We start from the raw sequence: 13,715 nt of genomic DNA, 5'->3' as shown, positions 1-13,715 counted from the left end.
CTACATCACCACATCTCTACCTAGACAAGTTGCAGCCTGGCGTGTTCAGGACAGGTATATTTAATGCACCTACATCCACGGGAGTCAAGGGATACTACGCTAGCGTATAGCACTTGCTAACGGCTACTACGACGTCTTTGGGGTGCAAGACGTTCTATAGCGCCGTGTTTTTAATTCTCATGACGCCACAGAAAGGCGAATGAGTGCACAGAGCAGGTGTTCACGTCTCGGCGTGTATTCAAGGAGTGTGTGATCGGGTATCGCTATCTTGTCCTGCAAGACTGATACTAACTGAAGCTCCTCGTGAGCATCAAAGAGAACAAGTGTCCATTGAAGAGCCCTTTGTGTTGTGTGTTTGTGTGTTATGCGCTGTACAGTGGCTGTGTGATGACTACTCGTCTCCCGCGCACTTGTTCTTCTCTCTCTTGCCGGGGGGAATACGAATATCTTTTCAAAGAATTGTCTGGCTAAATGGGAAAGACGGGGGACAGTGTTTTCCTTTGTGTCGTCTCTCTCTGATTTGGCTCAGTGTTGTGTTTGACCTACTCCCCCTTCTTCTGCTATGCCTGTAGTTGCTGTTGCCGTGGTTCCGGTTGCCTGTGAGGTTGTCATGGGGGAGGATGTTTGGTTGCCACGGAGCTCTCCATTCTGACTAGGATGTTGATGAGGAGTGGGTAGAGAGGGAGGGTCTACAGTTTGGGGGAGGACTCCATTGTGGGCCGAGCTGTTGGAGGAAATGCCCGAGGAAGGAACTCTGAGGCCTTGATCGTCGGTTACAGCTCCTCTTCCTCCTCCTCGTCCTCCTCCGCCTCCACCACCTCCCCCTCCACCTTCAGTTTTCACACCGGGGTCTGCTGAACCCAGGGAGGAATGCTGGTCCTCCTGGCGAGATAGAGAGAGAGGGGAGGGGAGGGGAAAGAGGAGTGGGAGCAAGGAGAGATGGTCGTAGGAGAGAGGCCATTCAATGAACGATGGGAGGGATGTCAAGGAGATGTCCAATCAAGGCAGATAACGTGACATGTAGAGGGAATAAACATCACATGTTGAAGAGGTGTGCGAGTGCGGGAGGAGGTAAGAATAGTGGGATAAAGATGGGAAGAGGACAAAAGAGGAACATCACCAAAGGAATGTGATTGAGTTGTGTGGAAGACGGTAAACATCAAACATTGACAGGTACACAGAACCGGTCGGAATGAGTACATGAGGCAGAAGCAAAGTGAGGACGAGTTAGAAAATAAAAGACACGTGATAAAGGATTGGAAGGACCACACAGAAAGAAAGAGAGAGACAGACAGAGGAGAGAGAGAGAGACACAGTTGATGCATGGCGTACACCAATAGAGATGGCAGCACAGGGAAAGGGACACAGGGAAAGAGGCATGAAGGGGAATTAACATTCTTGAGGTCAAAGGGTCCTGATCCTCTTTGGATGAGTAGAGGTGTTTATCGGGGTACAAATAATGTGCAATAACGACTAAGTTTCTACTTTAGTGTGCAAGTTTGAGTCGTATTATAAATGAAAGACTAAAGAAGAACTCTACACTTATTGCTTCTATACACATCTTAACAGCACATGCAGCCCGCTACTAAAAACATGCAAAATAAACGTCAAGCCAACAAGGAGCTCAGCGGCCACCATTTCAAAAGCAAGATAAAGGTGCCGTGAGCTGCTGCATGGGTTCTCATCCCGGGTTGGAGCTGTTGATTAGCGATTAAGGCAGCGTTTTGGTTTTGCCATATTTTCTTACCTACATTGGTGCAGAATAACAGAAAAGACTAGTTTCACTATCAGTTTGCATCGAGGCCTTCAGCCTCGTCCACTGACGTCTGTGTCGGAGCAGTGGGGAGAGAAAACAATTGGGTTATTTTGCCAATAGACAACTATGAGGACTCCATTCGAAATGGTACTTAACGTATTCAAGAGCTGCTGCAAGATGATTTGAATATAGAAGCATTTAGAAAGCTACCGTCAAACCTCTGATAGAACCTCTTGGAATAATTGCCCTTAATTTAACTCGCCGTGTGGTGTCTAGACATGATTACTCTGAGCAGAGCCATCGCTGTGAGTGTTTAAACATGTGCAATAATTAAACTTTCTCGGGAGAAAAATGTGCATGACTTCAGATACCACTTTAAATGCAAGAAGTATGAAATACTGTAAGATGGATGGAATGGCGTGCGTTGGAGGGGAGAGACAGGAAGTAGGAGGGATCGTTTGGTCTGCGTCCAGTCGAGAAAATGAATCAAAAGGATCAAAAAGCAATATTAGCACTGGGTAAACTGTGTCTATTGGGTGTGTCCATTGTGAGTGGGAGGTGTTTCCATCGCACTTAAAAAAAAAAAAAAATTAAAAAGTGAAAAGAAGGACGTTAAAAAAAAGAAAAGCGAGCCCAAACTTTGATGTGAATTAGCCTTTTTCTCTTCTCACTCAGAACCCAAATGAGCCGCTAAGTGGTGCTCTGAACAGCTAGTCGACGGTTACAGGATGCCAGTAACACGAGTCCGCTAACACTTGTTTCGTTGCTCTGAAACACGACGGCGTCGTTTTAATACCCGTGAGTCGACCAACACACGCCTATTAAACTCTAGAACACATGGCATGAAAGAAAATGGTGACTGACATCCTTTTTTTAAACTTACCAAGCTTGCTTCACTCTCTGTGGGCCGTTTGATTACTTAAATTATTATTATTATTATTATATTAATGAAAAATTGGGGTGACTGGAGACAGAAACACAAAACACTTAGTGGAGAACTGAAATGTTCGGTGTATAGTAATGATGCAGGTATTGTACACACAGGTTCTTACCCATCTCCTCCAATCTTCAATCAATTTGTAAAACTGTAAAATCGTACTCACAATGTTGGTTTCATCAACGTGTATATATATATATATATATATATATATATATATATATATATATATATATATGGCAGTCTTAAAGTGTAAAGAACCCCTGTATGGCTTAAGATAACTAGCTTGCCAGGTTAAAAGCTCTAATTTTGACGCGAAACAAAGCAAAAACCCAAACGTAGAACTTCACACATCCTCAGACGCACCGCCACCATTCAACCAGACAATGTGCCCAAAACACGTAGAGACAAACACATAAATATCAGAAACACAGACTCACTGGAAGACACAGAAAACACACCAAAAAAATAAATAAACATCTGCACATTAATCAGTGGTCTTCAGGGAAGGATTGGGTCAGATACGGAGATTTCCCATAATTCCCGTTGTTTGATCTGAGGGCGTGCTGGGATGGGAGGGGTGAAGAACTGAATGGAAATGTAAGTTCAAAACACAGCGGTTTAAAAAATAAGTTGTGTGTGTGTGAGGAAAGAAATCTACATTAAAAGAGAATTCACATGATATTTCAGAGACTTTCTCACAGATTTATCACCAAGAGGCATTTAATTAGTAAACATGTAACATTTCATGCCTTATTTCTTGCTCACATAAACATGTGATTGTGTGTATTCCCTTTAAATTCAGATGTTCTTGTTTTACGTTGCTGCCTGGCAGAAAGAAAAGAAAGAAAGAAAGATAAAGTCTGTTTATTCATCTAATTCCTCGTCGTTGGAATATTGTTGGAACCAGAGGGGACGCGCACCTTGTTCGTAACATTGGTAATTCAGGTGACTTTTGTGTATTATTCAGTTATGTTTAATATATTCTAAGTTAACCAAGGCCAAGTGAATAAATGAGGTGACTATTAAATGAGTTCAACATCTGCAAATGCCGTCATCTAAAAATATCGGAGCTTAATAATCAATGGTATTAATTGATTATTTAGTATTTCTCTGCATTTAAACGATTTACCCAATGCAAAGAGTTACAGGAAGGTCTCCGTATATGACCTGGAAATAATTAGCAAACAATAAAGGTTGTCATATATATATATATATATATATTTATTTATATGTAAGTGGATTGCTGGTTAGGACTGAATTGTGCTGTCACTTGCAGAAGGGCACACACAAAACATCCCATATTTAGCATTGTGAAGACATTAGGAAGGTCGACGCTGCCGCAGTACTTCTATATGTTCCTATATATAAGGCGTTTAATGTGCTCATTGGTCAACATAAAGGGGAAAAGCTCCCTAACTCATCTCAAGTGACTCAAATAAAGTCATTACTTCAATTGCTTCACACAATGCCAATCATGGATGGCACTGTGCATAAATCACACATGTTCTCCATGTGTCAGACAACAAAAGATGTTCATTGTTAATCTTTTGCACTGATGACTCAACCAGGAGAGACAGCTGGGAGTCATGTGACGTCTTCTACGGGACTTTTACTGGAAATGGCTTCTGCCTCTCGCTACCTTCAGTAACCACGAGGAGTTAGCTTCAGGAGTTAGCTTCAGGAGTTAGCTTCAGGTGTTAGCTTCATTCAGGAGTTAGCTTCAGGTGTTAGCTTCAGGAGTTAGCTTCAGGTGTTAGCTTCAGGAGTTAGCTTCAGGAGTTAGCTTCAGGAGTTAGTTTCATTCAGGAGTTAGCTTCAGGTGTTAGCTTCAGGTGTTAGCTTCAGGTGTTAGCTTCAGGAGTTAGCTTCAGGTGTTAGCTTCAGGAGTTAGCTTCAGGAGTTAGTTTCATTCAGGAGTTAGCTTCAGGTGTTAGCTTCAGGTGTTAGCTTCAGGAGTTAGCTTCAGGTGTTAGCTTCAGGAGTTAGCTTCAGGTGTTAGCTTCAGGAGTTAGCTGTTAACGGGAGATCACGCACTTTGCACCTCATCATGTGTACAATCGTTTAAATATTTTTGCGTGAAAAACAGCCGCATACATCTTTTCTGGCGAGAGCCTCGTTGGAGACTAGTAACCATGGTAACCCGTGCCGACCTCAAATGGCCAAATCATAAAGTCTGAACTCCTTTAAAAAAAATAAAAAATCTGCAGCGAATGTTTTTTTCTTCTTAATTTTGTCCATTTTATTTTATATTGTATAAAAAGCCCTTTTGAATCTCTAAAGCACACGTCTACCACAGACCTCATTTCACGCACACCGGTGACAATTAGACGAGGGAACCGAAAGACTTTCTTCTTGTTTTACTTCCTCAAGCGGAGCAAAGGGAAATATTATTCTTATACTGAAGCATCATAACAGAGCTGTGGGATATTAATGCTCGAGCTGTTATATTATTGGTCTCATACTACGGTTTTCGGAGCAAACTAAAGCATCTCACATACTGTTTTTGCCTACTAAATAGCATGTTATTATGGGATTGTGGATGCAACCATCATCCTGATTTGTTTGTCTGGAGTTAATTAAACACAGCCTCTTGTTGTGTGCTGTTGTTGTTGAGGGATAACGCTTCTTCAGGAACGAGTCCTTCAAAATGACAGTAATTATTAATCTACATTCAATTTCCAGCCTCTCGTGCATTTGGTATCTTTGATAAAAAAGTGATCGCTCAGCCGGCTGCCGAGTGCTGACATTGCACTACACGATTTATGGTTCCTACGCTTCAGGCCCTCGCTGCAGCTCTGACATGTTTTGTTGTCACTCTTTCAACACGGAGGCGTGGCCTTCAAGTAACCTCTGTCCTGTTTTAACAATTCTTTTACTTCTGAAAGGTAAATGTAAAAGTAAGAGCGCCTGTCAGGGTGTGTGTTGCAGTGAGTTCACAGGATGCTATGCGTATGGACAGGGACGCACATAGAGAACAGTAGAAGTGGAAAAGAGGCAGCAGGTTATGGATGGAGAGTGAGAGGTTTGCCGGGTTGTTTATTACCTGGTTACTCGGGGTGGGACAGGCGCGAGACGGGGCTGCACTAGGATGGACTGACGCCTCCCCTAAGAGAAATCACCGTATCTCATCAACATAAGAGGAGAGGAAAAGGAGGGTTGAAAGCAGGAGGCAGAGGGGAGGGGGAAGCTGAGGGAAACAACGGCCACCCAAAACAACAAATACACAAATGTACAACGAAACAAAGGGACAGAAAACAAGGACGGAAATATACATAAAAATGTGCACTGACGCAGAATTACATACGCGACCATAATGGCGAAACCATCGGCGCACGACATCGGCAGACAGCCTGAAAGCATTAAAGCAGCTCGCCATGCGTCGGATCAATAACAGAAATCATGCTCAGGACAAGAAAGGAAAAGATGATAATTCGTCTCCATCTGAAAGCAGCTGATTGATCCAGTAGACTTTGGAAAGCTGCACGTCGCATGTTCCCCCGGTTCAGAAGCGCCAAAGTACATGCGCATACACCAAGCATGCAATCATCTACTCTATGAAGATAAATATATACACACTTGTAAAAACCCAGAATCATATTTGCATGAACACACTAATTAACAAGAAGTAACCAACAAGTGCAAACACACCTTATGTGAATGAAACATTGATATGATTCATGTCGCTGCAGACGAAGATGTTTTCTCATGAAGTAAAACTCACTGATCAAAGCGCCCGTTAAAAAGCTGCTCAGCATAATCTAAAGAAAGCCTCTAAAAATGATCAAAACAGATGAACGTTACAAAAAAAGTGTTTACATTTGTACATGATAATGTGCAGTAGTTACCAGATGCTGGTAGAGACTGGCATTGATTGTCCTAAAAGGCCCGTTTTTAATGAATTCATAATGTATTAACACTAATTGTTTAAATTATAAGTAAATGTTGTTATAGTAATACGTGTATTTGTTTATTACTGTCGATCTAGAAACGGTGGCTCTTCTGACAGATTGCAACCAAAAAAACTAAAATGACTGGCGGGCAAAAGAAAAATTCAAGACTTCTGTAAATTCAATGCTTCTCAAGCCTTTTCGAGGCCTACAGTTATCCCCTCATCCATCAGTTGCCGTGACGATACTCACTAATAGCGCTCGTAGAATCTCAACATGTCTGAAGGGGAGTCCACTTCTCGCAGTGTGTTTTGTCTTTGCAGGCGACAGGATGCTGTTCCACGGCATCGAGACGCCGGCGTTATAATAGGAGCTCTAATGAAGTACGGGGGTGTTGTTTTGGAAGCTGAGGCCCGAGGAAACAATGGCCTCCGTGTTTGTGTTCCTCTCAGCTGCTGTGTGCGCTCCAGTCTCAGCCAACAAAGCTGAGCGTGTCTGAAGTGTTGTAGTTTAAGAGCACGAGGCCCTGAAGCTAAGCTACGGTTAGCACGGCTTCACAGAACTCTTCCTGAAAGCAGCTGCGTGATGCTCGGAGGGAGAGAGTCCAATTCAATAAAACGGGCCTGTGATGCATACTTTTTGTGATGAAGATGCGTTCAAGGTCCCCAGATGATGTATCCCAATGACGTTCATGATCCCCATGAGGTAGAGTTTTGTGGCTCGTGGAATATGGAGTCAGCTATTGGATGAACTTATAGACGTAGTAAACGTAACGTCACCCGTTGGCTTGTGGACCACAAATTTTTGAAGCCTCAAGTTCGACATTTTTGGCTGTCGCCATCTTGGTTATTTTGCAACCAGAATTTGTAAACCATTTTTAGTCAACTGAAATATTGATCATGAACTGAAAACTCACGATGAAAGGGCTAAAGTTGTAAGACAACAACTAGACCTGTCAATCACCTTGTAGCCCCGCCCCTAAAGCATCCCTTTATGGTCTGTTTGACTCTAAATGACCATAATTTACTAAATGAACATCACGCTGTATTGAAGAAGACTTGAAACTAGAGATTGAGACCATAAACTCATGTTTACAATTGGGCTCTAGGAAACTGAATGAAATTGAAAGCTGGTCATTAATGCTGAATATATATATATATATATATAAATATATATATTCATACATGTTTCTAGGTGGAGCCTTGTGGGATTTCTCAGAATATATAATCGTCACATTAGATGTCATAATGACCCATCAGTCAGCTCCCTCTCGGCATGTTTCATTATTTTTCTCTCCCTTTTGATGGGAAATCTACCGTGAGCCGTGTCTTTGATTTATTTTATGCTGATAATTGACAAGAAATCCATAATAACTAGCACAGGAAAGACAAAACATATGACGCGGGGCTATTATTTAAGCTCTTTGGCAAAGAAATGAGCTTTTTGAAAGGCGAAGATGAGTTTTGAAATGTGTCACAGGAAGTCACATCAATAGATTTAGGAGAAACCACGCGTGTGGTCACGGATAATTCCTGTTTGTTTTGTAACCTTCATTAAAAATAACCTTCACCTCTTTTCGATAACGTAACATTTAACATATTTAGATCAGATATATAGTAATAATAATCTCATCCAACAGCCAACCGTATATCATGATTGTGCTGTTGCATTGTGTCTCATCTTGTACTGTTTGCTATTGTTTTATGTTTATTATGGTCTGTCAAGGGACTACAGATGCAAATGAGCTGTCGCTACAATCTGGTACAGAGCATCAAATGGTGACATTTATGTTTTAACTGTACATGGTTTTTAAATAAAGATATAATAATAATAATGTAAGGTTAGTAACCGAGTACATTTACTCAAATACAGCACTATTATTATATAGTATTTTCATTTTCTGCTACTTTAAACCTCTACTCCACTACGATTCAAAGGCAAATATTGTACTTTTTACTCCAATTTGTCAATAATTATAATCCAATAATATATTACACATTAGTTTTAATTGACGAGTACTTATTTGTGGCACTTTAAATATGTATTGATGCTCACAGCTCGTGACTTTTACTTGTATTTCTACCTTCTGGTCACTTTTACTGACTGCTTTCTCTACTGGTGGCAACTATAATAATAACTCAGTCTGAACATGAGTGTCTATCTTGTCATCTGAGTAAAAGTCCACGTCTCTGTGCACTATTCTTAGCGTTATTCTTCAAATACAGACGCATAAAGAGATATTTACCTATATCTATATAGTATATATAAATAGATATATGTAGGTGGGCTCGTTCTCTTTGACAGGATAAGGAATGGAGCGTGAAATGAGAAGCGCTGAGGGGAGAAGACACACCAGCAGCAGCATTTTGGGGCTCAGCTGTTCAATAACCTGAAAGTCTGGTTCCTTTAAGGAGTTCTGACCCCGACACGCTCGGCAGGCAACGCTCGAGGGAAACGATCACCGCGGCGACGCTCACAGACCTTTTCTTTGGCAGCTCAATGCAAACAGCGACGCACTCTGATCCTCAAAGCTCAAAGGTACGTCGGCAGACAGACGGCAAGTCAAAACCCAACACACACAGGGACGGGGGTCAGGGGTCAAGGACGGGGGCGAGACAATCAGAGGGACCGCAGACACACGGCAGATGAAATAATAACAGTAGCAGTGGGGAGGGGGGAGGGGGGGGGGGGGTGAGGGGGTGGGGGGTTAGAGGGGGATAGCAGAGGAGACGGGTCATCCAACGGACTCGACGAAGAGAGGAAGCAGTCTCACAGACCTGATCAGCGAAAATCCTGGTTTTCGGCTCAATCACGGGCGGTCCCCTCAACTCATCCTCCACAGCCATGAGTCTTGGAAGCAGAGAAAAAGAGAGGGGGGGGGGGGGGGGGGGGGGGAGGGGAAAGAGAGGGAGTATTATGAATCCAAGAGAGATACTTAACAAGAAGTTGAGCAGTTGTATCACCAACATCTTGCCCAGCACCACCATGTTGGTTACCTGAATCCCACTTTTAACCCGAGCAACGCTTTCTGAGCCACCGCCAAGTTTCTCTGGTGGAGCTTCTCTCTCTTTTTTTTTTGTTGCCTTCTTCTTCTTCTCGCCCCCATTGGGATTCATCAAAGCACTTTTTGCTCGATTTAAGTGTGTTTTCAAAGCGTAATTAGGGCCCCATCTTCCCCAGGGAATTGCCCATCTTATGTAATATGACCAAGAATCCTTTGACTCGTCATTTCAAAGACTCGCAGCTTACTGATGGGGCTTTCATGAGCCATCGGACAATGCAGGTTTTCACAGCTCTCATGATTATCCAAACGGGCTCGTTCAAGGATATTTCTCATACATCATTGAAGTCACACGGCCAACTGGCTAAACTGTGAGTATTGTTATGGTGGCGATGAATCCCAAATAGAAGTTGAATAAAAGAACCCGATTTCATTGGGTTGCCTTCACGACTTTCCATCTGCAGAATAAACTGGGAAACGATCCTTTTGTATAATAATGGACGAAGTACCTTTATGTCAGTATGTGTGGGCAAGATGACCAGAGAGAGACCGTCGCTCCAGGGGTCATTAATAAGCCACCAGGCCAATCACAGACGTGTATTCACAACACAGAGAGGCACATGTTTGACAATAAAGAACGAAAATCCACAGGAGAAGTTTCAAACATAAGTGTTTGGATGTTTTATTCCATAAATAATGTACAGTGTTGAGAGTTATTTATTTATTTTATTATATATTATATTGTTTTTATTACAAAAAAAGAGAATAGGAAAAGAATCAATCATACTGTAAGCACACACAGAGATATAAGCACTGTCCCGAAAAACAATGGAATGTAACATGAGTATACAGCATTAAGATTTTGACATGACTTCAAGAGGCAGACAATGATTCATGTGGGTGATATGTTACAAAAATAAAAGTTAAGCTCGTCATATCCAGTTGTACTTCAAGTAGTGTGCTTTTTGAGGTGGAGTCGTACATGCAGTCGAAACAACGCGTGCTTCTCCCGACACGAGGTCACAACGTCTGAATATCTTTGCTACAGAGAGAAAGGCAAGAGACAAAAAGGTGTCGAAGAGGACGATGATGGAGAGGAGCTACAGACCTGGATCAAACAGCAGCTGCAAATACGTTCTTTTTCCTTAGCAACAAGTGTGTTTCTTTGCCTGGAAACTCACCTGTCACCCCCCCCCCCCTTAACCCCCCCTCTCTCCCCCGTCTGGGTAAAACAAACTAAGAGCTACTTGCAACTATTTGACACAGGTCTGCAGAAAGGTGACCATAAACCATGTCAATCAGACCCATATTGATCACACACACACACATCAAGCCAAAACTCATCACCACTATGAATTCATTTGCAAGATTTAAAAACACAAGTTTTGCCGTCGTACAATTTTACAGCCTGACAATATATTCTTGCTACAAAAGAGAGGCGGATATACTGACACCAGAATGTTATCTATATCTCTGGGGAGGGTAGAAAGTATATTATATGGTGGCCCTTTTAATAATAATATTCAAATCCTACGGTAACTGCATAAGTTATTCTGATCACCACCGATGACGGACTGCAAGTCAAAAGGCATATCGAGCATATACAGCAAAAATCATACAGATTAATTAATAAATAATGTCCACTCTTTCATTTTAAATGCAGATAAATTCACAAACACCGTACAGATAAGCCAAAAACAAGTTGAGAACTTAAGAACACACTTTGCAGAACATACTGTTGTCGTTGTTGTCGTTGTTGTTGTCGTCGTCGTTGTTGTCTCTGTGGTATTTTGCACGTTACAGTATTCCAGGTCTTTATTTTGTAGATACTGTGGATGGTATTTGTTACTGTTTCTTAAGGAAGCCCCAAACGGACGTTATTCAAACATTTGAGTTTTTAATAAACGTTATTTCAAGTTAATCGTGAAAAACAAAAAGGTTGTTTCCTCATTTATTTTTCGGGTCATATCTAAACTTTCAAAATAAGGGTACAAACAAAATACATATATGAAAATAAGATTTGATAGTTTATAATTACAAGCAGTGTGAAACTACCACTAAATTGAGAAGAAAATGATCTTTATAAGGAACACGGGCGACACATCGTACACTTCCTCCGAATTTAATCTTTTATATACCCTTATTGACACCTTATTTTGAACCAAGTGCATCCTCTTCAGGTGTGTGAATGCATTTAGTGAATCAAACATTACGAGGAACAAGACAAAGTTCATGTCTTCCTCCTGATATCGAGTTAATCACAATTTCATCTTGCAATAACATAATTAACTTGTGATCTCTGGCATTGAAAAACATGTCTGAATTATGTCCGTTTAGGGCTTCCGTAGTTTCTTTATGTACACAAGATGCGTACAATATCCCTCAGCAGGACCCTGCATGTGCATCTGCACAGACAGCACATGGACACATATTGGATCTATTATTGCGCTTCTCCTGCTAAAAAGTTAGCTATTGCAAGGTTAAAATAGTTATAATCTCACTCTCTATAGACTCATATATATTTCATATATCATTATTGATATGGCTCTTGCATCACAGACTTTAATATGCTATGGATTATAGTTAAAAATAGATTATTACTATGACAGCTGCAATTAAGACCGATCTTTTCCCCCAACTGCAACCTCACAGTAAACCTGTATATCAGTTCACAGCAAACAGGGAAGATAAATACTTTATGTTTATAATAACCAAAACCATTAGAATATTTTAACAAAAGATAATAACAATTTAGAGCCTGTAGCCAACTAATGGGATCATTAGCCTAAAGAAAATATAAATATAGTGCTACAGGTAAAGTGGATTCAGTGTTTTCAGTGGATTTAACCAGCATGACCTACTAATCAATATTTGGCTTTGGTTTAAATTAGATTGTTGGAGAACAAAAAGTGTATCTGGTCTAATGACGGACAGATTTGCTCTGAGCTGAAAGTCGATGCACATCAACGTGAACATTAAGGCTTCTCTCAAAGTAAACCTCTGACACTCGCTCTGCCCATCAAGAGGTCTCCTCGAGCCCTCACGGGGGCCTCGGGTTCAGGACCAACTCGCCAACCTGAGCTAGAATTTGCATCGACGTAAAGTATTCGAACGTGAAAATACAGAAGTCAATCAAAGATGACACATAACATGAGTCGGTGGTCACACTTGTCCTTTCACTAAGGTTTCCATCCACACGTTCTGCTCTCTTTGCATTGCTCATGCATGCGTTCAAATAATTAAAATCCAGACGGTGTTGCGATGCGTTTGATGGCGTCGTCTGGCTCAGTTAAGTGTGAGTGAAAGGGACTTGGAAGCAACCAGATCTGCTACTTGACTCCTCCTCGAGTGGTCAGATGATCGAAGTCACGCCTCGGAGTTTCCTGCACACGTTGCTGTGTGTGTGCAGGAGATTAACTGGACTCGCTATTAGCTGGAGAGCAACCAGCAATAGTTTGGCTTCAAGTGCTCTGAAAAAGTTTCTCCACCAATGTGGCATATTTCCTATATTATGCCTTCATGCTTGAATCTTCATGATGGTTTGTGACTCGCTCCCCTCTTCGCATTACACCATAGCTTCGTATGAATGTAAGAAGAAACAAAAGAAAACAGCAGAGCGGTGTGGCCCCCCATGTAGAGCGACATGGAAGAGCTCATGTCTTCCATAGTCCTGTTCCCGAAGGTCCAAAAAAAGAAGAAGAATAAAAAAAAATAAAAGAGCACACGTGTTTTCCGAAGTTATCAAATTTCCAATCTTCTTGTGCTTTTACAGTGCAACCTTGTGGGAGAGTCAATTGAGAATGACGCTAAGTGGACTCATGTGAAGTGATCCCCTTAAAAGCTGCGTTTCATAAGAATGGATGTGCAGCAGCACAAGGTTATGGGATGTGGTTTTATATACACGGTTATAGGGCGCGACAGATGCTTCCCCATAAAAGACGGGCAGGACTGCCTCTCTTCATTCCACGTCTTCTTTCCTGGAGTGGATTAGAAGTGGCAATATTCTCTGTCACAGATAACCACCCTTCAGCTGCAGACCAACAGACTAACAGACCATAATATGTGAGCAGGAAAGAATATCGTCCTCTCTTTTAAATCTGAACTCTCTCCACGATAAAACATAAATAAAAC

The 13,715-nt window shown here is 41.6% G+C and overlaps 1 protein-coding gene across 1 annotated transcript in view; it reads right to left on the bottom strand.

Moving 5' to 3' along the window:
• Positions 1-821: 821 nt before the first annotated feature.
• Positions 822-13,715, bottom strand: part of syngap1b (synaptic Ras GTPase activating protein 1b) — a 108,576-nt gene continuing 95,682 nt past the window's right edge. Inside the window, exons 21-23 of the mRNA XM_034528793.1 lie at positions 9,361-9,433; positions 5,740-5,801; positions 822-882 (exon numbers count right to left, since the gene is read on the bottom strand). Of these exons, the coding sequence (XP_034384684.1) occupies positions 840-882; positions 5,740-5,801; positions 9,361-9,433 (178 nt within the window). The 3' untranslated portion in view covers positions 822-839. The remainder of the gene's footprint in view (positions 883-5,739; positions 5,802-9,360; positions 9,434-13,715) is intronic.

Source organism: Cyclopterus lumpus, chromosome 25 (assembly GCF_009769545.1).
Source record: "Cyclopterus lumpus isolate fCycLum1 chromosome 25, fCycLum1.pri, whole genome shotgun sequence".
In the NCBI taxonomy this organism is placed as follows: domain Eukaryota; kingdom Metazoa; phylum Chordata; class Actinopteri; order Perciformes; family Cyclopteridae; genus Cyclopterus; species Cyclopterus lumpus.
Note: the sequence above shows the minus strand (reverse complement) of the source record. Positions and strands in the feature narration are given on the sequence as shown.